At 39.4% G+C, this 25,655-nt stretch overlaps 1 protein-coding gene across 3 annotated transcripts in view; it reads right to left on the bottom strand.

The window, feature by feature from the left end:
* Window positions 1-206: 206 nt before the first annotated feature.
* LOC139141336 (prolyl 3-hydroxylase 1-like) overlaps window positions 207-25,655 on the bottom strand; it is a 328,430-nt gene continuing 302,981 nt past the window's right edge. For all 3 annotated transcript variants that reach the window (XM_070710968.1, XM_070710969.1, XM_070710970.1), the window contains one exon: window positions 207-11,551. In XM_070710968.1, coding sequence (XP_070567069.1) covers window positions 11,357-11,551 — 195 coding nt within the window. In that variant the 3' untranslated portion in view covers window positions 207-11,356. The remainder of the gene's footprint in view (window positions 11,552-25,655) is intronic.

Here is a 25,655-nt window from a genome sequence, read left to right as displayed (position 1 = left end):
GAGCGATGAGACAAAGGCTTGATTATGTAGTGTCGTGTGCAAACGTGGCTGATTGGCTGGGAAGGAGGATTGATAACAGTCATGGGTAGAAGAGCTGATTGGCTAAGGGGATGACAGTGAAGATGTAAGGAAGGCAGATAGCTAGGTGTAATCACAAAACACATCTGTGATAAAACACAGATTCCACTTTGTGAACACACCACCGCTAAGTTGAGGAAAGACAGGAGGGTTTATTGCAAAAGGAGAATGTAAACGCCAACAAAGTAAAGAATAAAGCACAAGATGAAACGGCAAATATAAAGCAGTAAAGGGCATAGAACTAGTGCCCTCGCAGATCTCAAACTAAATACTATCAAAACTTACAATACAAAACAGTCAAAATAGAAGTAGCAAACTAACCTACAATAAAATATGAGCAAAATATATGGGAGAGGGCCCCTTCAGTCAAGCAACCGAGCAACAGTAATTGGTGACCTTGGGGTCAAGGTCTGAATGACCTTGATGATGAATCCATCCTGAGAGGCCGCAATGTGGGAAAAGAGTGGAATTCCCGAGAAATGGGGGTCAGGATGGAATCCAAAGCCCAAACGAAGGAAGTATGACTGAAGTGACCCCCAAAAGGAGGGAAGAAATTGAGAATGATGTTAGTAAAGGGGTTCTCGCACCCAGGGGAACACTGCGGTGGTTATACGGCCTGGGGGGAGGGGGTCCTGGGGGACAGGTAAACTGTACGAGCCCAGGTGGAAACATGATGAAATGGAGACGAGGTTCTCGCACCCAAGGGATCACCGCGGTGATGATACGGCTTGGGGGGAGGGGGTCCTGGGGGACAGGTAAACTGTACGAGCCCAGGTGGAAACGTGGATTGAACAAGACAAGGTTCTCGCACCCAAGGGATCACCGCGGTGGTGATACGGCTTGGGGGGAGGGGGTCCCGGGGGACAGGTAAACTGTGCGAGCCCGGGTGGAAACATGGAACGAAGACAAGGTTCTCGCGCCCAAGGGATCACCGTGGTGATGATACGGCTTGGGGGGAGGGGGTCCTGGGGGACAGGTAAACTGTGCGAGCCCAGGTGGAAACAACGTACTTGTAGGAACGTTAGGTGACAGAACACAGACGTGAAACACGACGAGACATGTAACGTGTGAGTCATAATGCAATGGAATGAGGCTGACTTGCAATGACGAATAGGCAGCCGTTAAAAAGTGTTTGAGTGTGCACCCAGTGAGTCCAGATGGCAAAACGCAGACATGGAACACAACAAGACGTGTAAACGTGTGAGTCTGTTGATGCGGTGAAATAAGGCAGACTTGAAGTGACGACAAGAAAGCAGTAGATAAGTGTTTGAGTGTTCACACAGTAAGGAGGCTAGCCGTTGAAAGGCGTGACGCAAAATTCTGATGTTCTGACGTACATGTAAGTCGGTAGCAGTTGCTAGACCGTCTACCTAAAAGGTGGTCCGGGATTTCCATGTAGAGCAGCATGGTCAACGGATCAGGCAAAGTGGAACGTCGCTGAAAAGTGTGATGCAGGGAAATTTCTGATGTTCTTATGTACATGTAAAGTCGGTAGCAGTTGCTAGACCGTCTACCTAAAAGGTGGTCTGCTAGCCGTTGAAAAATGTGACGCAGGGAAAATTTCTGATGTTCTTATGTACATGTAAGTCGGTGGCAGTTGCTAGACCATCTACCTAAAAGGTGGTCTGGGATTTCCCTGTAGAGCAGTGAACGGATCAGGCAAAGCGGAACGTCGCTGTTAACTGGAAAAATGTCCGAGCATGCGAAGCAAAGCCTCTACAATGGCATGTTGCTGGTCGAACGAAGTGTGAAGTCCATGACAGCGTTAAATGCCAGTTCTTTTCGAAATGAGGAAACTGATGTGGGGAAAAAAGTGGCATTTATGAGACATTACTAAAAAACTGTAATACTGCTAAATGGCAAAGGATGAAGTATGTAGTCCTTTGCTTTGAAAGTGAAAGTGTTCTGAAAGAAAGCATGTTACTCCAGTCACACTGATGTGAACTGTACAATCCACAAAGTCAAAGTACTGATGTGATGCCGTAATGCGGTTTGTGGTAAGGTATCCATGGGTCTAGCAAATGTTTTTGTTTTCGTATGTTTTCGCTGGGATGCTTGTGAGATTGCCGACAAGTGCAGCTGCAGGGTTCGGCTTCCAAGGAGTGACACAGTAGTTTGAAACGGTGCATCTAAAATGAAAGGAAAAAGAAACGTGAAAGACATCGCTACGCTGTATGAAGAGCAAATTGCGTGGGCCGCATGTAAGGCAGGACTGCAGACTGCGAGCAGCAAAGAGTTAAATAAACGAGCGACAAGTAGGCGAATGCTAGCAAAACTGAACTACTAATAAGTAGTAATTTCAACGTAAAAGGTAAGTCATGGCCTTATCGTAGCATAAGACAAAAAACGAAGGCGGCAAGATTCATTGCCAAGTCCATCCCAGCAGATAGAACATGCCAACGAGATGGCAATTAACATCAGTCTGAAAGGCGATATAGAATGACCGGTCGTTCTCGATCTCCAGCTGTAGTTTGTTGGTTCTTTCTTGTGGCACCGCCGCGTAATCCAAGGTAGAAGTAAGGGGAGATCATCAGGTGACATCCAGCAGCTGCGCTTGGTGACACATTAACTGACAGGTGAAACTGGTCTGTAAAATCCAATAGGTAGCTGGGAGCAGGTTACGTCCCATTGGTGAGACGACTGTTAAGTAGGCCACGGATAGGATGCTTTACAGCGAGTTAGCCTTCAGCTTCCACATATGTATGCTCTGAATTTATTTGCTAGTCAGACTTGATTGTCCGCAAACGCAGGAGTGTCATGTTGATACGCATCTAACTCTTCGCTTAACAGTCTGAAAGTTCACCAGGTAGGGCTAGCCTTGAGCTGCCGCATATTTACATGCTCGGAGAAAATGCAAGTCATTGTTGGTTGACCGCGTAAACAGAGTCTTGACTCAATTGAGTCTAATTGAAACTGTACCTTGTTTCGCTTTCAGTCAAACAGGAAATGCTAGTCAAACAGGAAGTGAGGCCGTGTGTAGATCGTTGTGAACTGCCGGTCGGAAGGACTAATAGTATGCTTGAAATCATGCAGATGTTACTTAAATAGTCGCCTGTGATCTTTGTTCGACATAAAGTTGAGTGACGCTGCGGCAACTTGACACCATGGGCGCCGCCATCTTTGGTCCTAAGACTGAGTTTGTTTTGACGTCACAGGGTCAAGGTCCGTTGTTTTCCCTGTGCAGCAAGCTGTCTTATGACGGGCTACGCACGACTAATTACAAATCTGAAACGTAAACTGATATAGTCGTCGGTCAGTCAACTGATCCTCTTGTCGGTTCTTGCTGGACGTGATACGATGTACGTGATAGGAACTGATGACATCAGGTTTGATGAGGTTTCTGGCCCCGCCACCAAAACAGGCAGGTCGACCGAGTCTGGAGTCAATGTGGTATACACTCTGGCCGTTGTTACGTTCGCTTCTTGACGGCGTCTGGCTGTTGTGTCCTGTTGATTCGCAGTCATCTGAATAATGCTTATGAAATTCTTGGGGATGCGGAGCTGGCGCTGGATTGGTACGATGGGTCGGATTGAGCGGTCGGACGTGACAGAAAAACCGGGCTCGACATAGGCCAGGAAAACAGCCATGGGCGGTATATGGCCAAGCAAAGTCAGTCTATGGTTACTCGTAGTCAGCCTGCAACTTGTCCAACGTACAGACGAGCTAGAAATGTCGGAAATAGGCAGAGTAATAAAAGAGTCCGATGCCTTATAGTTGAACTCGAAGATGTGCCAAAGTCCCACGTCTTTGGTCAGTAGTCTGCCTGCAGCTTGTTCCGACGTGCGGTAGTACGTTTCAAATTGGTACAAACGCTTGACGAGCTGGAAGATGCCAGATATTTATAGCAAAGTAATGAGTCCGGTGACTTATGGTTTGAACACGAGGACGTGCCCATGTCGATGGAGCCTTCGTGAGCGTCGTCTTTTGCCTGGCAGTGGCATGTATGTTCATTCATGTACGCATGGAAATATGCAGGTCGTCGGCTTGAAGGTGTGGATAAGCAGCAGAAGTCCGTCGCTTGAACCATAGCCGGGAATGAGTAGGCAAGATTCCCATCCTTTCCTGCCGGGATATCGCGACGAATCGCTGGAGACACCATTTCGATATGTGGTAGGCTTTCTGAAGGCGTTCCGCGGGTCCGTAGCAAGGTGTTGGATACGATGAGGAGGGGATGACATCGACGCTGTTGGAACGTAGGGCGCCGCCATCTTGGGTTGTGTTGTTTACGTTCCGGAGTGGAACTTCGGGAAGTGACGTCAGAGAGTTCATAGGTGACTTAGTGGCCGCTGGTCGAAGTTGCTGTTGCGGGATATTGGATATCGTGTTGACCGAGTCTTGCAGCTACGTTTATGGAAGTGTTACATAACTATCTTCTGGAATGTTGGCTTGGGACGCTGCCCGCCGAAATGCTGGCAGGAGGAACCATTGCAGACAATGGAACTTAGGAGGAGACCTGGTTCTGAACTCGGTTTGAATGCCAGGATTGTCATTCGCCTGAGGCCGATTAGAAGGATTGTGAGTAATAATACGTTAGTACCGCGGACGTGCTCTGTATTCGCAGCTAGATCCAACGTGCACTGGCAGCGGAGCGGGACAATGGTCAGTGGCCGGTCTTGTGCAGGGCTGAGCACGGGGTCTCGAAGCAGGCTGAGCATTCGGACACTCAGATTTCTTGGCTGTCTTTGGACGTCCTTTGGCCGGCATGGTTGTTCGAAGGAAGGGATCGTAAGCGATTCCGGACGTAGTGTAATAGGCTGAGCTGGTATGGCATGGACCCAGCGGCTGAATGAATGAATGAAGGAATGAATGGGAGCGATGAGACAAAGGCTTGATTATGTAGTGTCGTGTGCAAACGTGGCTGATTGGCTGGGAAGGAGGATTGATAACAGTCATGGGTAGAAGAGCTGATTGGCTAAGGGGATGACAGTGAAGATGTAAGGAAGGCAGATAGCTAGGTGTAATCACAAAACACATCTGTGATAAAACACAGATTCCACTTTAAAAGCAGAATAAAATATAGCTGCAAAGCAGTGATGACCAGGTTTCGAGACATCTCAGTGCACAGGGGCAATAGAGAAATAAGTATGCAAAAAAGATGAAAGGCTACAGTAGTATTTGTGAAATTGAGGTCAAAGGTCATTGAGGTCATGTGACATTTTGTCAAAAAAAATTGTATCCCATAGTTATCTCTATATACCAAAAATCAGACCTCTAGTTCTATTGGCTTGCCCAGAATTAGATATTTGCATAATTAATAAGGTACAGGATATGGCTCCATAAGGTCTCCCATCATACCAAATATGAAGGGTGTAGCCCTTGTGGTTACTGAGTTATGGAGAAATATGTATATTTGAGGTCAAAGGCCATCGAGGTCACATGACATTGTGTCAAAAAAATTGTATCCCATAGTTATCCCTATATACCAAAAATCAGATGCAGAGCTTGCCCAAAATTAGATATGTGCATAATTAATGAGGTACAGATTGTGGCGTCATAAGGTCTCCCATCATACTAAATATGAAGGGTGTAGCCCTTGTGGTTACTGAGTTATGGACATATATGTATATTTGGGGCCAAAGGTCATCAAGGTCACGTGATATTTAAAAAAAATTGTATCCCATAGTTATCCCTACATACCAATAATCAGACCTCTAGGCTCTACTATTAAGCCCAGAATTAGGTATGTGCATAATAAATGAGGTAAAGGAAGTGGCTGGTCATGTGACATTTTGTTGAAAAACTTTGCTCCCATAGTTATCCCTATGTACCAAAAACACATTGAAGTTGACAGCCAGTTACAGTGAAATTCGATCAAGCTGCAGAACTTTATTAACCAAGGTGTTGTTTTAATCGATGTGTATCAGCCATTTTTACCACATTAACACACTGGGCTTCATGTGGTCTTGTTTACATCCTTAATCAGCTACATGCTCTCAGCTACACAACACACCAGGGCCACTCAATGCATGTCAGACAGAGAAACATAAAAATCACCACACTTTGCAATGTCCTGTATCTTTCTTTTTTATTCCTGATGAACAAGTGAGCGTGAAAGTTCAGTAGCTTTGGGAATTGACCGGCTAGACCAGCATCATGTAAAACTTACATGTTCAAAATACATTTGTAAATGTATAAATTTGTGGAGTTCCTGATTGGACTCAATAGTGCAAGAACCTTTTCAACATAGCGATTCTAATTACATAAATGTAAAAAAAGAAATACGGTTGTTACAAGGCATCCTTGTCACTGAAATAATCGCAAACATGATATCTATTACTTGTAGCTCATTTCCTTTATACCATTTAGACTAATTGTTTCACTATTATTTCTATTTTTAGCTTTAATGGCATAATAAATGGTGCAACGTGAAGTCAAATTTATTGCTTAACGCATGCAAAACAGACCTATTATTGTAATTGATGATAAAAATGTTGGACGACAAACACAGCATAATACAAACAACTTTATCTTCAACACATCAGAAAGCAATGGACACCAATATTTGACATCAAACATCAAGTCTCTGTATCCAAATTCAGTAATATATCTATTCTAATACAATTCCCTTTGAAGACCTTGGGGTGCCAAAACTATACACAAGCCACTATTTTTGCTACTGTTTTTTGATTAATAATGTTTTTTGCTGTAAACATGCACTTACAAATATATCGTCTGCTTGTTTTTCAACATCATTCACTATATATATCATATTCGATAAATTTCATATGCATTTCATATACTTGTCTCCTGTCACGTTTCTTACTTAAAGGTGTTCGGCCGCCTTTTTTTTCATAGCCAATCACAGATTTTACGCGGGTGGCAGATTTTTAAAAAGGGCGCTTCCTCACGACCAGCCATGGCATCCTTAGCAGCGTAGACCACTACCATGTTCTTTGACATATAAAATATGGAGGACCGACAGCTACAGGTGTTACGGGGTAGTACGCTAAGCCGCGCCCCTTTACCATATATGGAATATGCAAATTTATGGTGACCGTGTACCTTTAATCTATGTACCATTTCAATATGCCAATAGCAGCAATCATCAGGTGTCAGCATCTTTGGCACAAAAATGGGTTTATATTTCATGCTGTGAAAAATGCCATTCAGCTTCGCTGCAAATTAACTCCTTGGTCCTTCTTGATCACAGAGACTTATATAGTTTGTAAGTGTCGCAAATAAGCCTTATATGTCAGTTGTGTTCCTGTGCCATTGGTGCCATTTTTTCTTTTTCATTGTGTCTGTTACTTTGTAATTTTTCTCTTCTCTCACTCTCTTTCCCATTTTTTCTCTTTTCCTGTTAAATTCATTGCATTTTGACAATCTCCGCCAATCCACCGCTGCCTCAAAAACAAATCACAGGGCCACAGTTAGTTTCCATAATTGTTAAGACTCACCCAGTTGCAACCTCAATCATATATCAACAGCCATAAGGAAGCATATGTATTTAAGTTTAATGACGCAAACCCATGACATTTTATAAACTCAATCTTCATACCTAAATTACTAAGAAAGTCAACCCATGATCGCCTTTCATGGAGATTCAGAACTTTAAAATTACAAACCATCGTGCCATGGGCTATAAGGAAGACAATTGCGCCCATACACATTTAATGAAGTAAATTTGCTTGCCCAATGAGATATTAAAGGGGAAGTTCACCAACTATGATTTTTACATATTTGCTAGCTTTCTGGTCACTTACCCCGGAAATGCTAATTTGTCCATTTATAACTCGTGAGATTTTTTACAAAACCGATAAACATAGAACAGGAAGTTGCTCAGTTAGGGCTTTATCAACTCCATGTAATTTGAATAATGGGAAAAAAGCTCCAGGCTTGGAGCTTGCATCACATGATATGGAAGGGACCATCTTCCGATGGGTATGGCATTGTCCACTCACAGTCACATGTGGTCTATTCCGCTCTGCATCTATGCGCCCCATAGATGTGTGTACATATGCTTGAGAAGAAGGAAGTCTGGAAATCAAACGGCTATCATGTATTTCATATAGGGACTAATGCCACCATGTCATCTTCGACGTTTGATTTTACTGCATGAAAATTTGCAAGTTCATCTATCATGTCATCGCCGATTGTTCCCTATCATTCTCAAAATTCATACCTGATACCTGCATTAGCTTCAAAAATACTTGCAGTATGTCTTGACCATTGCGTCACCACTGAATCTTCACATACAAATGTGGTCTCTGTGCACGTGTCCATGCTTCACAACTTCGTTGACTCTGACCATATTCCAGTATCAATGGTTGTACAATTTGATAACATTCCCGACAGCAAGTTGAACCATGGTCCATCTCAGCATTGTTTATATGTTGATTGGAAGCGATTGTTGGAAAAAAATATTTATGATTTTACTAAGTGTACCAAAGCCAGTATTGCCAGCATTAATCTGCCTGAGGAATATTTTGTCATGATATTAACTGTCAAGACAATAGTCACTTGCAAGCTACTGATAAGTGTTATGAGGATATCATTGGCGCTTTAAATATTGCTGCAAGTGAAAGTGTTAACTTAAAAGGGTCTAAAAAGATTAATGTTTTTCCTGGAGGGAACAATTTTGTCAAAGAATCACATGACATTGCCTGTTCTATGTTTTTTATTTGGGTGGAGGGAGGAAAACCTAAATGGGGACCCCTATTTGACATTTTTGGATAGTGAGGTGGGGAGCCTCTTTCACTTTTTTTACATTTCTTTACATTCGCCATTGTGTCACGTCATTGATAAGTCACCAGCCACGCACGCGTGTATTCATCAAGCTTGACGTAAATGGACGTAGATGCGTCAATCATCATCATCACGGATGCTACGAACAGGTTAACATCAGAATTGTTGGGCTAAAACGTTTCTCTGAACATGAACAGAAATGCTCAAATAACGACAGAGAAATCACAGTCACCTGTGGTCTATTCCTCTTGGGGCCTATGCACCCCATAGACATGTGGTACCTGTAACAAACGTGCAGGTCTTCATTTAACTGCCACGGATTGGTTTCAGAGCTGTGACAGTTCAAACCAGCTTTAATGCCAATCTGCACAGAGCATTTGGAGCTGTCATTTGTCTGCTGCAGATTCGAGTGTCTCTGGAAGACAAAATGCAGACTTGTGCATGCAGCTCTTGGCTGATCGGTCAACAGCTCTTATGCAGCTCAAAATCGTTTGAGGTAAAACTTTGTTGACACTACACTTGTCACAGCACAGCTCTTCACAGCTCACTAGCAGCTAAAAATGAGAAGAGGTACACTGACTTGGAGAAATGTACTCCTGTATTCTTGTCATGTGGATTATCAAGCCCACAATCTGAATCAATCAGAAGAAGAAAACTCTTCAGAAGAAACCGAAGATTTTGGCTTTAGGCTTTTCTTCTTACCTTTCTGGTCACTCAACTTCTTACACTTGCATTTGATTGACCGACGACCAGACTGCGGAGATATGCCATCAGAAGACTTGACATCGGAAACTATACCATGCATAATGCTGGTATTGTCCTATAAACATGAGTCTTCAAGCGACTGAGAGGCCACATAAGGGCCGCTACAGGTAGGGTCACTCAACAGAGGACACACCTCGTGTGCATTCAAGGGACCTGCTTCTACATTGTCAACGTGGATGCCATTATCACGACGGACTTCATTAGCTTCACCAGACCGATTATCACTACCAGTAGCAGTTAACCACAAGTGCCTGGTTCTCAGTTAAACATTGAACCGACTGTGCAAGTCCATTTGGACTAATGTGATGATGAAGTCTACTGAGACTTAGGTACAACATCATGTTGACCTGCAGGCATATTTGAAGCATTGCCACTAACAGCATTAATAAAGCCACTTCCTGGTACTGCCTGTATCTGCAATATTCCTGTAAAAAAATAAGGTTTTTGAAAAAAAAAAATTGACCAAAATGGCAAAAATTGCCCAATACAAATTTGCAGTTATCATAATTTGAACACATATTAACAAATTAATGGAATCTGACGAGCTATTTTGAAGAAGCAGCTTAGAATGTAAAAAGTAGGTGGACGATTGATACCGCCATTCATCCACCTATTAGATAAGCTCCACGTTGTAGTGGGAAATAACTAGAACTATATTCTATTTAAGACTGTGCTTGCTATGATCAGGTAAGTACTTTGAAAAATTAACTCATAATTAAAACAATGTAATATAGTGAAGTTGGGTAAAGATGAAAGTTTCAGTCTCATTCCATCTAGCTGTAAGTATATTTTATCTTTACTTCTTCATTTTTATGTTCCCTTTGTAGGACTTCATGTTTTCACATTAAGAAAATTGAGAGGTTACAGCTGCACTACAGATTTATTGCAAACAATGCGAAAGGAGTTCCTTGTCACCTGCAAGGTTTTAATAGCACCAAGATGGGATCTCCTTCCAACTCTTCATGTAGACTACATATAAAGGGAAAGTAAATACCCCAGAGTGGAGTATTCAGATGACAAACTTTTGTAAATAAAATATTTTGTTGCACATTTGTCACTCTATATAATAAAGGAGAACCAATGAGGAATTCCAGAATGTCTTGTGAAAACTGCAATTATCCAGAGTAAACGTTTTTATGTTAACCAAACGTAACCCAAGTGGATTTTAAGTCCTTTATATGATTTTAATCATTCATTTAACACTTGAATAACATATTGTGGTTACTTTTCTAAAAAACATAATAACAAATGACACAAAATACTATTTTAAAAGTAGACAAATTTTATAAAGGTCACAGGTATGGTGATCCTGTAATGGTATACAGTTTGTTAATGAACAGTTATAAAGAAGAGATGGCACAGTATGTTAGCAATTTGCTGAAAAACATTCACAGGCAAGAACACTGTGCTCCCTTATACATGATTTTTTAATTTATTGTTGCAATGCAATAATGATAAAATGATTTATCACAACATTCTTTTTGATCAGGAAGTCAACATTTATGTATCATATATTTAGTAAAAAAAAGCTATTGTTTTTCTTTTATTGTGATGTTTCTTGACATGTACATGTATAACATAATGAACTGAATAAAAGTCACTTTTGGTTGGCCAGAATGTATGTCGGTAAACTTGAGTAAGCCAAATCTCTAAAACTATGGCAGCAAAGTGTTGGCTAACACTTCATGAAGTTTATCCTGATTTTAGTACATGATTGTTAAGATTGTCAATTGTCATTTAATAGAGTGGTACTCGACAGTTAACATATCAGTGTAAAAATCCTACAAACTAATATATATCAAATTTAAACTCTTCCTATTCAGTATGTTTACAATTCATCATGATGCATCTTCTCCAAAATGCCTCTTGCTATGAGATGGTCCTTTTCATCATGGTTTTTATCCAGAGTAAACCACAATGCAAGGGCACATCGGCGACCTTCTAAAATGGCTTTGACACCATGTAGATTTTCTTTACCGGCTGAGAAGCTGACAAGTCGACCACACTTTGGTTCTACAGATGCCTGGGGAAATCAAATCAAGGAAATGTAATGAATAGAATAAGTATCTTAAATGTGTAGCGGTGTACAGAGTAAAATTTTGTCCAATAAGAATGTCATATCAAATGTGGCTCATGGGTAAGCTGGGCCTAACCATAAATTGGAGAAACAAGGTATTAGCTTTATTACAACAAATTGAAAGGTAACAATTTTTTAATTGCTTGTGACTATTTTTAGCAACATTGTTGTTTGCTTTCAGAGTGAGAAACATGGTCCACGTGTGAACAGAGCTTAGTAAAGATTACAAAGATAATGGCATGTTTATGATGAAATTTTCAATTAGAATACATGTTATGCTCATTAAAATCTTTACATGGACAACTTGTCGGAGAATTCCTACAGAAGTATCTCAGACACCATCCAATTCAAAATTCATATTACTGGATATTTCAGATTACTTAAAATAACAAGTCATCATTGATGACACAGTCCCCACTTGTTACTGGGTACTTCAATTACAAGTCCTCAGAGAGGATAGAATCCTCTTCATTAATTAGGTCTGTGATTAAAAATACTATGATTACAGATGGGGCTTAATGGCTGAGAATGAGTTCCATGGTGGTGATAACATAAAACCAATGTAGGCCGCCATCCTAATTACATAAGGTCATTAAATTAATCGACAGGATGCTGCTAAACATTTTTTGCATCCTATCCTAATACTGACAGATTATCACAGGTACCATATTTCATAAAGTTTGATGCAGTGCTTCTGGACATTCACCCTAAAAACAAAAGTTCATTATGTAAATGCAGACGAGCAATTAATTTAAATGACACCGCTAAGTGTCATTGAATTGTATTTACAACACTATGAGATCAACATCTGTACCAAGTTTCATTCAATTTGACCCAGTATTTGCGGATATATCACTCTAATTAGGAAAGTTCATTACTTGTGCAATTACAAATTAATTAACATGACACTGACAAATGTCTTTTTCAGTGTTAAAGCAAAGTGAACTTAACATTTGTACCAAGTTTCATGAAATTTGATGCAGTATTTCTTGACATATCGGCCTAATTACGAAAATGCAATAATTGACATGATACCTCTACATGCTGTGAAATAAATTGATGTGCATATGTATGACATAGGTCAATGTCCTTGTACCAACTTTGAATGATACTGGTGGAAATATGTTTGAGTTATGGCTCTGTACATGAAAAAATCGTAACAAAATGGCCTGCACGCAGTTATATTTGATCTTCCATCCGAAAAATCAACATGCATATGTATGACATAACTCAATGTCCATTTACCAACTTTGAATAAAATCTGTTGAGACTTGCCAGTTATCGCTCTTGACATGAAAAAAACATAACAAAATGGCCGCCATGTGGCCATATTGGATCATATCGTGAACAAATCAACATACATATGTATAACATAAGTCAATGTCCTAATACCAACTTCGAATAAAATTGGTTAATGCATGTCTAAGCTATGGTACCGTACATGAAAAAATCGTAACAAAATGGTCGCCATGCATCCATATTCAATCTTATCGTAAAACAAATCAATGTGCATATGCATGACATAGGTCAATGTCCTTGTACCAACTTTGAACAAGCGACCTAACAGCCGATATAGCTCCGCTGTGTTTATGTAGAGAATAACTATTTTTGACACTTGGTGATGAAGAAGGTGGAAATCTTTGATAGCTTATTTCAGTGGCCAGAAAAAAGTGGCTAAAATAGCTGTAAAAATACACAATTGAAGATTTCATCATAATTTGAATATATTTCAATATATCATATATTAAAATAATCCCCTGGAACCTGTATACCAAATATCAAAGCTATCGACTTGCAACTTTTGAGAAACAATTTTTTTGATCAAAAATGGCAAAAATTGCCCTAAAAATACAAAATTGTAGATTTCATCATAATTTCAAAGTATCACATTTAGTTTATCTGTAGGAACCTGCATATCAAATTTCAAAGCTATCAGACCAGTACTTTTTGAGAAACACATTTTTTGACCAAAAATGGAAAAAATTGCCCCCCAAATTCAAAATTGCAGATTTCATCATAATTTCAGTGAATGTCTTGTAGTTCATATATAGGAACTTGTATACCAAATTTCAAAGCTATCAGATGAGTAGTTTTGCAAATACACATTTTTTGTCCAAAAATGGCAAAAATTGCCTTAAAAATACAAAATTACAGATTTCATCAGAAATTCATATATATTACTTGATTCATCTATAGAAACCTGTATACCAAGTTTCAAAGCTATCAGACCAGTACTTTTTGAAAAACACATTTTTTGACCAAAAATGGCAAAAATTGCCTTAAAAATGCAAATTTGCATATTTCTGCATAATTGTAACAAATCTGAAATAGATCATCCCTGGGGACCTATGTACCAAATATCAAAGCTATCTGACTGGTAGTTTTGAAGTAGAAGATTTTCAAAGATTTTTTTACCAAAACGACAAATATTGCCTTAAAAATACAAATATGCAAATTTCACCACGATTTGAACAATCTAACTGAAGTCACCCAAAGTAAATTGCATAATCAAATTTCAAAGCAATCGGACAAGCGGTTTCAGAAAAGAAGATTTTTTTACCAAAAACAGCAAAAATTGCCCCCAAAATACAAATATGCAAGTTTCATCACGATTTGAACAAACTTAAGAGAGGTCACCCCAAGTGAACTGCATATAAAATTTCAAAGCCATTGGACTTGTGGTTTCAGAGGAGAAGGCAATTGTTGACGGACGATGGACGATGACAACGGACAACGACGACGGAAAATCAACCTACTTGATAAGCTCCCCGTCGCTGATAGCGGAGCTAATAAAATTGGTTGAGACATGCCGATCATGCAAAAAATTGCTGTGGATATATATGACATAGGTCAATGTCCTTGTACCAACTTTGAATAAAATCAGTTAAGATGTGCCTGAGTTATAGCTCCGTATATGAAAAAATAGTGACAACATCACTGTTCGCTCCCATATTGTTATCAAAACAAGCCAACAATTGTATGAAACATGGACATACATATACAGACAGACTGACATACACAGACTGGCACAGAGTGATGACATTGACCCCAAGTGTGCCTTGGCCCATGGAGAGTGATAAAGATATAACAAACAGCTGAATGTAATGATAAAATAGTTAAGTATAGGCCTATACAGGCACTGAGAGTGAATATGTTACAGCAATTTGATTAGTTTCTTTTCCTTTTCTACTTCTGTGATAATATTTAAGACAATCAATCTGCAAGGCAGTTTATGTATTGACAAATATGTTATCTTTTACAAGCACACAGTAAACTGTTCTTGATTTTTCATTTACAATATTTGACATAGACTGAAATACATAACATGCAACCAATGTTTACACTTTGCCCATACACTAGATACATGGAGAAATTTCAACATACAATCATCAACTCAGAAACCCTACAGGAAAAAGTAAACATTGTTTTCTTCCAGAACAGCTGGTACATCCACATCTGGAACAACTTACAAACTTAACCAATTACACAAGGATGATGACACAAGAGATAAAGTTAAACTGTGGTGAACTTGACTATTCCTTTCAAATCCTTACCTAACTTGACATCTTAAACTAAAATACACTGCATGGTTAATTGTGCACAAAAATACATCGGGGTGGACCATTTGATAAGGGATGGTGTCTGGAAGATCAATGAGGTACATTATCTTTTTTATCCGATCCATTGTACATTCTTTTTTCCCCACTCTCCCACCTTTTCTTTTTGTCAAACCTTCTCTGGCTGAATTTTTTATTGGCATTTGTTTGGAATTTTTTCAAAATCTGCCAGGATTTTTTTACTGTATTTCAACACCAAAATCACCACATTATATACTCTTAGTTCCAGTAGGTATAAAATTACAACAAAAAAATTTTAGAAATACATAATGAAAGATATCCCAGTAAAACTGAAAGTTTCGCAAAGTTGCCCAAAAAATTCAAAATTCCGGATTTCAACTTAATTTCAATATATCTTATTAACAAAAACCCTAAGGACCGGTTTACTAAATATCAAAGCAATCAGACTGGTAAATTTTGAGAAACAAATTTTTTGACCAAAAATGAGAAAAATTGCCCCCCAAAATACAAAATTGCAGATTTCATCCTAATTTTAAATATATCTAATTAACATAAACCCTAGGAACCTGTACACTAGATATCAAAGCTACCACATCAGAAGTTTTAGGAGAAAAATTTTTTGACCAAAAAAGGCAAAAATTGCTCCAAAAATAAAAAAAAAATTGCCAGTTTCAACATACCTTCATACATTATATTGAGATTAATCTTAGATACCTGTATACCAAATGCATGTATCATAGCTATTAAATGAGCAGTTTTTGGATTAAAAATTTTTTATCAAAAATTGGGAAAATTGCCCCAAAATTACAAATACGACAATATCAATACAATTTGTACAAGCATGACTGAGGTCATTCTGAGGAACATGAATATTAAGTTTCATAGCAATCAGACGAGCGATTTCAGAGAACAAGATTTTTTGACTAAAAACGGAAAAAATACCCTAAAAATACAAACATGCAAATTTCATCCCAATTTTTGCACACATAATTTAGAATACCTAAAGAACTCTGCATACTAAGTTTCAACCAAATCTGACCAGTGCTTACTGAGTTTTAGCCACTTGCAGGATTTTTCCTTTTTGCCCCTCATTTGCATATTTTTGGCACTGACATGTTCATTTGAACAAATTCACATCTCCACCCCTAGGTGCACCTGTACACCAAATACTAAGATAGTAGGTGCTACGGTTTAGGAGTTTTTGATCCGGACGGACTAACAGACATACATACATACTTACATACATACACACAGACGCCATTTTGCCACCTTATACGAATACCTCCCATTTGCATATATACATATGCATATATGGGAGCGTAAAAATCGTAACAAAATGGCCGCATGTATGACATATGAAGTAATCCTTGTACCAAGTTTGAATGAAATCACTCCAGGCAACTCTGAGATATCTGCGTGAACGGACGGACACGTGGACGCATGCAAGGATATGACCAAACCTATAAGTCCCCATGGACATCGTCCGGGGGGACTAAAAATTGCGTCAATGACACTTTACTCACATTTGGTCACAAAAACTGTGTCTTGGCCTCCTAGTGTGCCCATGGACATTCATAAAGACATAACAAACAGCTGGTATAAGGCACTCAGGGTGAATATGTTACATCAATTTAATTAGTTTCTGGTCCTCTTTCCACTTATTTGATAATTTTTAAGACAAGCAACCTGCAAGGCAGTTTATATGCATTGACGTGACAAATACAGCAAAAATCAGAATGGTTGGACAGTCTCATCATATACATTACGTTTACTTTTTTGTACGTGGCACACAAGTTTTGTAGATAACATTGTAGATAAAAAGAACCAACTCATTTGAGTGTCTGGATAGAACACACAAGGGAATTGCTAAATTACTGATCGAGATGATAGTAGAGACCGAAGTTAACCCTTAGAATGCCATAGACTATACATGTATAAGACCCCCCAGGCCCAGGACTTTTCAGCAAATAGACTATGAACAACAATTAATGAAGTAGAGTCAGGTTTTGTCCAAATTATTCACTTTATTTTATGATATCAATCAATTACTAAATTTACCATTGTTAACTTTTGTAATATGAACTTGGTGTAACCATGGCAACCAAATAATTGCAGGAATATCAGTAAAAACAACATTTTTGTCAAAGAACATTAAAAATATGAAGTTTTTTCTTGATATTATTGTACAACTTTAATAGAACTTCAAAAGTGAAAGGTCCACTCGGACTGCTCACATGCAAGATGTCCAAAATGGCGGGTAACCGACCACCTAGCACTGCGCATGCTCAGAAGTAAAGCTCCTTAGCTTGGTGAAAGTTATCAAATTCCACTCTATTCTTTAAAGTTTGTTGCAAGAGAAAAAGTCCACAAATGAATGTTTTATGGAGCCTGCAATTTTGAAAGGCAACGCGAATGAATGCAGAACAACAAAACCATCAATACAATAAAGCTCAAATGTAGGAAAATTGAACGTAACGTTTCCAGGATTAAATGCAGAAACAACACAACATTGTTGATTATCCTTTGTGATTACATGTTGAAAAACCCTTCCTCTAAAGCTCTCATTAGTGGAAGTGACGAAGCCCCTTTCTTCGTTAGGCAGTCAGCTAACTGTTTCTCTGTTTTACACCAGATCACTCTATCGATATGTCCACTTTCTAGGAGTTCTTTAATGCCACTGATCTCTAAGCGAAGCCTTTTCTCATTGACCATCTTTACAGATTTCAGTGCCTCAAAGAGTGACTTACAGTCTGTGACACATGTAAGCGGTGGCATATTCTTGTCTGTTTGACCAGAAGTAAGCTCACTGTATAATGTAGCAATGAACATAGCTGAATCAATGCCGTCTGCCATAGCCAGAGTCTCACCAGCCAGTGTACTACGAACAACCCTTCTGATCCTTTTAGAATTCCAGCATATCGGTGAAAACTTTCCATCCTTGTCAGCAAGAAACACTAGATAGCCACCCTGGCTTCCTCCATTGGGTAAATTACCCAGTGAAGCATCACTGAACATTACCAGGGATAGTGTATGACCATCTAAATGTTGAAATTTCAGAAATATATTCTCTGATCTGATCTTTCCGATTACTTTATTGGCATCAAGCATATCTGAAACCTTGGCATTCTTGATGTTAGTGGCCAAATTACAAGCATCAAAGAGAATGTCTGGTCTGCTTTGATGTGCAATCCAAAGAATTTGTCCGACCTTTGACCGCAGCAGTTCCCTTTCTCCATCTGTCAGAGTACTATCTTTCTGTCCCATCCTACTTCTGTCAATTTGGATGGGTGACATGTTGGATGCATAATCATGTTGATGTAGGTAGATGTGCTCCTCTTCACAGGCCAGTCCTATTCCAACATACTGAAAGGCATCACAGTCTTCCTTTCCAATATTGAACTTTGACCTGATAGAGTCAATTACTGTAGATTCAAATTCCTCAGAACCACTCCAAATGAAATCATCAACATGGCTGGCAAGTACTCCTATCAATCTTCTTGATCATCCATCCAATAAAATACTGCCGGGTCAACTTTGGAAATCTTAGCTCCAGACTCTAGCATCACAGCTCTAACTTTGTTGTACCAATGTAAGGAAGCGTCACTGAGTCCATACACATTTCTTCAGCAGCCATATTTTGCCAGCACGCTCAGCTTCTCTTGGCGGCCTAATATATATATCTCTCTCTAGCTTGGAACCTTGTAAAAATGCAGTCTTGATATCCATCGACTTTGGTTTCCACTTGTTCTGAGCAAATATTGCAAGAATAACTCGCATAGATTCTTTACCACAAGTTGGTGAATCCTTCTGTATCTCATCATTGTTGACTTCCTCGAAGCCTCTTGCTACAAGCCTTGCCTTGGTTTTGGTGCCTTGATCATTTGTTTTCATCGTACACACCCATCTAGTAGATACACACCGCTGTCCGTGGTCATCTACTTCCTCATATACAGCATTTGTTTTCCAGTTTTCTAACTCAGTCAGTTTTGCTCTGTTAAATCTGTCTTCTCCAACTATCATGACGATATCTTCACTCTGTTCATCACAAGATCTGTTATTTCCTGTGACTCTTAGACTGTCTACTTGACTTAAATCAATAGACTGTGTTATCCCTTTTACTTCTTCAGGTCCTAGGTACTTTACATTATACCAATATTTGTTGCATCCAGATGCTTTGCCTGCTCTGTCTGTAATTTCAGCTGTCATCAAGTGTCCAGATTGACTGTGTTTATAAGTTATCACATTACCTGGTACCAATTTCATGCATTCTGCACTATTTCTGATTGATGGATCATTTGCATATATATCGTTCTGTGATGAGTCTTCACATGCTGTATTTTCAGTATTAATTTGTTCTCCAGATATATGTACTTCTGTTCTTTTAGTTTCTCTGTCATCTTGCTCAGAATTTTCTGCCGCACTGTTGTCACTTGGTTTCTCATAAACATCATCATCTTCTTCTCCACTGTTGATTACATCATCAGAGATGCTTCTGGTCTTGTTTACATCAGCTCGCTTTGAACTTTGTAGTTCTTCATTCTTATGTATCTGCAGATCAGGCGTGGCCATCTGTAGTCTGCACTGATGTACTCTGACCAAAGTTCCCCCATGTCTCACAAATATCACAGCGCCCTCCTGACCAATTACTGTTCCTGGCCCTTTCCACTGTGCACTATCTGGTCGTTTATAATATACTCTGTCACCAGTGTTATATGGTCCAGATGTTGGCCTGAGCTGTTTTCTCAGTGCCCGTCTGATTCTTTGTGAGCATTCAACTTCAGTGAAGGCTTTTCTAGTTTCATACAGAGCAATGATATGCTTGGCTACTTCTTTGCTCCTTGTGATACCTTCTAGGGCAGGTGGTTTATCAACTAGTATGGATGGTAGATTGGGGTTACGCCCGTAAACCAGCTGGTATGCACTAAAGCCATGTATGTTGCACAAACTATTCTTTGCCATCAGTGCCCATTTCAAGGTGGTTTCCCAGTCTTGACTTTATCTTGTTTCAGCTTTCTCATTATTTCAGTCAGTGTTTGATTATGTCTTTCAAGTAAGCCATTAGACCAAGGCGAAAAGGCTGCTGTAGTTTTCACTTCTATGTTGAAGTTTTCACCCATATCTCTGACGTCATCATTATTAAATTCTCCTCCGTTATCACTATATAGTTTCTTTGGGGCTCCATAAATGCTGATCCAATTCTGAATAAATTTCTGAACAAATACTGCTGAATGTTTGCTTGTCATTATAGCTCCTGCACTAAATCTTGTGAATTCATCTATTATATGTAGATACCAAAGATTCTTCTTTATTTCGTGGAGGTCGACTGCAACTGTTTCATTGAATTCAGTTGCTAAAGGAAACCCAACTGCTGGTTTCGCCGGCTGTTTCTTAAACTTGACACACGTCTCACAGTTTTCTACAACTTCATTCAAATTCTTAAACATCTGCTGATCAGATTTTCCTGCCCCTTCTAATAGTTTCTTCAGACGTTCAGCTGGGGCATGACCAAACTGTTGGTGTAGTTTCTTTAATGTCTTCTTTTGATCATTTACACTCATCTCACTATCCAAGATAAAGCTCTCTGATGCATCTGTCTCATCCATGGGATCATCTGCAATCAATGCCTCCGATGGATCACCCGATGATTTCAAACCACTCTGTATGTTGATACAATAATGCCCACTGGAAGTAAAGTTCAGTTCAACTGGATCTCGAAACATTTCAGCTTTGTCATTCTTAATATCAAGCTTGGTTCCAGCTCTTTTAAGGGAAGTTTTACTCAGTAGTAATGGGATATTAGAGTCAACAACTTCTGTGTTGATACTGCAAACTGTCTTCCCAATCTTCGCTGGTATCTTTGCATTCATGACAGACTGAACCTTTTTGCCATCACCAAACTTGAAACTTCTGCTACTCTTTGTCTCAATGACTTTACTCTTGTGTCTTTCATCCAAACTTTGTTTGTAATTCTCAAACCAACTACTGCCACAAACGGTACGTGTGCATGCTGTATCAATCACAGCACACCCATAGGCTTCTGTCATGAACACTTCACTATCTTTTTGTTCTTTTGTTAACAATGTTATGTTACAAAATTCATCATCTGCATGACTGTCTTCTTTTGGCTCTTCCTCTGCCATGTTAACTTGAGCAGCTCTTGTCTATGTTCACAATCTTTTGCCCAATGAAATGTTGATTGACAAATTGCACATTTGGATCGTCTACCAAATTTGTCTATTGGGTTGGTTCCCCTCTGAACATGAGTGTAGGTTTTCGAACCCTGTGATTCTTTCTTGGATGGAAATTGCTTCTTATCTGCAAATCTGGGTCTATACTTCTGTGTAATATATGCAGCCTCCTGCTTAATTGTGATGCCTGGTGTACTGCTCATTTCACCAGTATTACCACCACAAGACTCATGACCTTTCCCAAAAATCCGCTTCAAGGATGACTTCATCGTAGCGAATTTGAGATCTGAGGATGCTGTCAGAACAAGTTGTTTCTCCCGGTCTTCAAGGTTGGCATTATCTAACAATTTGAAAGCTAAAACTGCATCCGGAAGAACCATCTGATACTTCTTCACTTTTGTATACAGTCTCTCAAACTCCACGATGTATTCAGTCATTTTCATTTCATCAGATTTTCTAAATCTTTCAAATTTTGAATATGCCTCATATGATAGATCGATGGTATCTTTCTTGTACAATTCATCGAGAGCTTCAATCAGATTTTCATTCCGTTCGTTGAGTTCAATTTACTTGCCTCAATCTCTATGACCTTTTCACGTGCGTGGCCCGTGAGTGTCAATGCAACTGCCAATGCTTGCTTCTTCTCATCCAAGTCAGTCATAAGTCGCCAGACTTCAACTTCATTTTTCCATGTCTCATAGACTGTGTCTTCCTTCAACGCTGGAGGATTTTTATAACTAGGGTTTTGAGCCATTTTGAACCGTGCTCTGCTACCATTTGACAACTTTAATAGAACTTCAAAAGTGAAAGGTCCACTCGGACTGCTCACATGCAAGATGTCCAAAATGGCGGGTAACCGACCACCTAGCACTGCGCATGCTCAGAAGTAAAGCTCCTTAGCTTGGTGAAAGTTATCAATTATGTGTACAAAATTCTTAAAACACAGTCTGCATGACCACAACACTGTGCATTACCAACAAATATGTTCAAACACTTTGTTTTCTTGTTATATAAACAAAATACAATACATTACACTATGAAACACTGATACCAGGAGCTTACAAAACTACATCACGTGGAGAGTTTTCACTGACTTTACTCAAAGTGTCACAACAGTTGTTATTCACATTTAAATGTAAGACTCAATGGATACTTATTTTCAAGTTGAATTTTCTGTAAGAAATAAATAAATAAATGAATGAATGAATAAATACATAAATAAACATAATGTACAACAGAAATTTGATTGTATTGGCTGAGCTGTAATTTGAAGTGTCTAGTCCCTATTTACATTTAATTTCATTTTGATTTGAATTTGTTGTGTGTTCATTCCTCATTTGGATGCCATGATGTTAGATCCATCCTCTCATCAATCAACACAGACATTCATCAATAGACAGCATAGAAAACTGCCATCTATGCCTATGAAAAAGGCAAAAATTGCCTGAAAAATACAAAATTGCAGATTTTATCATTATTTTGATGTATTATAAATGAGATAACCCCCTACAATTCTGTGTACCAAAATCAAAGCTATCAGATGAGCAGTTTTTGAGACAAATTTTTTAACCAAAAATGGCAAAAATTTGCCCCAAAATTGCAAAACTGCAGATTTCATCATAATTTTGATATATTGCCTTCAGTTCATCACTACAAACCTGTATACCAAATAGCAAAGCTGCTAGACAAGCGGTTTTGATGAAATAACTTTTTGACCAAAAGGTAACTTAGTAACAGGTGCTGCGCCACCATTGTATTCATGGAATGCCTCGCATGTACATTACGCATTTCCCCTCCATGAAACAGCAGATCGATCCACACCGCCGAAGCAAGCAGACGTATTTACTGAACCTTCTGCGGAACTCCACAAGTGAAACAAGGACTTGGTAAGTCTACTGAGTTTACATTCACTGGGTTCACAGTAATTGGCACTGCGACTTTTCCGAACCTTTGTGGGAAAAGGCGAGAAAACTTAAGAGTTTAATTTCTAAGTAGAAGTCGGAGTACCTCACGGAAAAACTCGTGACGTGGCCTTCCACTTGAAAGTGATACAAGTAGAGTTACGTGGCATATTCATAATTGAAAGTACGAGTTTAGGAGTAGGTAGAATACGCCAAAGTGCTCGGAAAGTTTTATGAGTAGAGTTGGGACACTCAAGTGCTTTTTTTGATTTTCAACACTTGCCCAAAATAAATTAGCTGTTGCCTAGTTTCTTCAGGTGAAAGACTTGGAAGCTAGTCGCAGCTGAGAGAAAATCAAGAACAAGCTTCCAGGTGTTGCTGTAAATCTCGACGGAACAGGAAAAGGTAACTTCGCTGTAACTGCTTTAAATAAGTTTCTTCATCTGGACGTAAGTTCATATTCGCTTATTTTTTTGAGTGAAAGAATTTGTTGGCGGAAAATTTTTGTGTGGTATTTTTGTGGTGGCAGCCAGATTTCTTCACACCTTTTCCTTGCTGACAATAGTAAATTATGCACACCACGTTTTCACTGCACATTTTGTGTGGTCAACGAAATATTTACCACCAGTTTCGGAATTTAACCATTTAGTGGTGCAAAAAATAGCGTAATAGGGGAACATTAACATCTCAAGTTCCATTTTCATTCTGTGCTCACGAAAAATCAATTATAGGCCAGTGACGCACAGTTGTTTGATCATTTTAAGGGATATTTAGTTTTCCCTTTCCGTATTTTTGTGTCTCGTATCTGTTCTCTCGAGACATTGTTTTTTTTTGTATTTTCGTACACTCTGTATTTTCGTGTCTCGTATCCTGTTTTTGTTTTAAAACACCTTTTTTATTTTGGAGTTTCCAGACATTTTTAAAAGGTCGTTTTATTAGGAACTGAATTTTTGTTGTGTTTCGACCTAGCTATTGTACATTTTATTGAATAAAGAAAGCACAGAACCAGCAGAAGAGAAGTGCGGTTTGTTAGTCCAGAGCTAGACCGGACGAGGGACATTTATGAAGTGTGGTCAACATCTCGATACGACCAAGAACAAAGAAGGTCACCTTCTCCAGAACACTGCATGAAGTTCCAAGCTAGTAAGACAGATGGAACAAGTGCAATGGAGGGGAGGATGTCACGCATGGAAACCCAGATGTCTGCTATAAGTGTGACACTACAGACAGTTACGTCCCAATTAGCAGAACTAACAAAGGTGGTAACTCCTAGAAGCCGATCACCATCTCCAAGGAATTGAGGCTGCTATGGTTGTGGAGAAATTGGACATTTCAAAAGGGACTGCCCACACCAAAGTCCAAAGAGGGCAGAAGCACCTGAAAAGAAAAAAACATTGTCCAAGCCGTTAAACACCAAAGGGTCAAGCCTGGAGGCCTGAGTTTTGCCCATGGCAATACCAAGGGCCTCAACGCTTCTAAGGAAGAAAAGAGTTTCACCGAAAAGACACCACCTAGTGAGCTGGAAAAAGTCTGTGTAAAAAGTGTGTCACCAACCTCTACAGGGAGACACCAGCAAATGAAGACAGAATAACAACTGAAGTACCTACAAGCTCTGATGCAAGGGATGAAACCGAGCAAGCCAAGGAAGCAACAACAAAGGTTGAACATCAAACTTAGGAAGCTTCACTGGCAGAGGTGAATTCCAAAGAGCAAGAGGTCATCCAAACTATTGAAGCAGATAACAAACCTACAGAAAAGGTTGTTATCAACTCAACGGACACAAGGGACAACACCGAACATGCCATGGAGGTAAGTGACATATCGAATAACAAACAACTAAACCCACATGTTCCATTGGCAACGGAGTCAGAGGCTACTGTCACCTCAACAGATAACAAGCCTGTACCAGAGGTTGTTATCAATCAATTGGTATCCAGTTCCATGTACAGCATTCCAGTGAAGATTGAAGGACAACCGATCACCGTAATCATTGACACTGCCGCAGAAGTTACTAAAATTATTGACAAAGTGTACAACAATCTGGAAGATAAACCTCCAATACTCCATCAAATCACAATGCAGACGGCTTGCAGACAAACGACAATATAATGACAGGAAGCTTGGTAGGACCAATTAACATACAACTGGGAGGCACCAGTTTCCAAGAGAAAATCTATGTTGCCCCTATTGGAGATGAGATACTACTTGGAATTGATTTTCTACAAGCCCAAGGAGCTACTATAAACATGGATACAAACTGGCTCCACATAGGTAAGGACCTTGACTTTTGGACATCCGGATAAGACTCAGAAAATTGCAAAGGTTATGGTAAGGAAACGAACAGTTGTCCCACCACACTCGGTAGTCAGAGTTCCCTGCACTC

The sequence above is a fragment of the Ptychodera flava genome, chromosome 9 (assembly GCF_041260155.1).
Source record: "Ptychodera flava strain L36383 chromosome 9, AS_Pfla_20210202, whole genome shotgun sequence".
Lineage (NCBI taxonomy): Eukaryota > Metazoa > Hemichordata > Enteropneusta > Ptychoderidae > Ptychodera > Ptychodera flava.
This window is presented reverse-complemented; position numbering and strand designations above follow the sequence as displayed.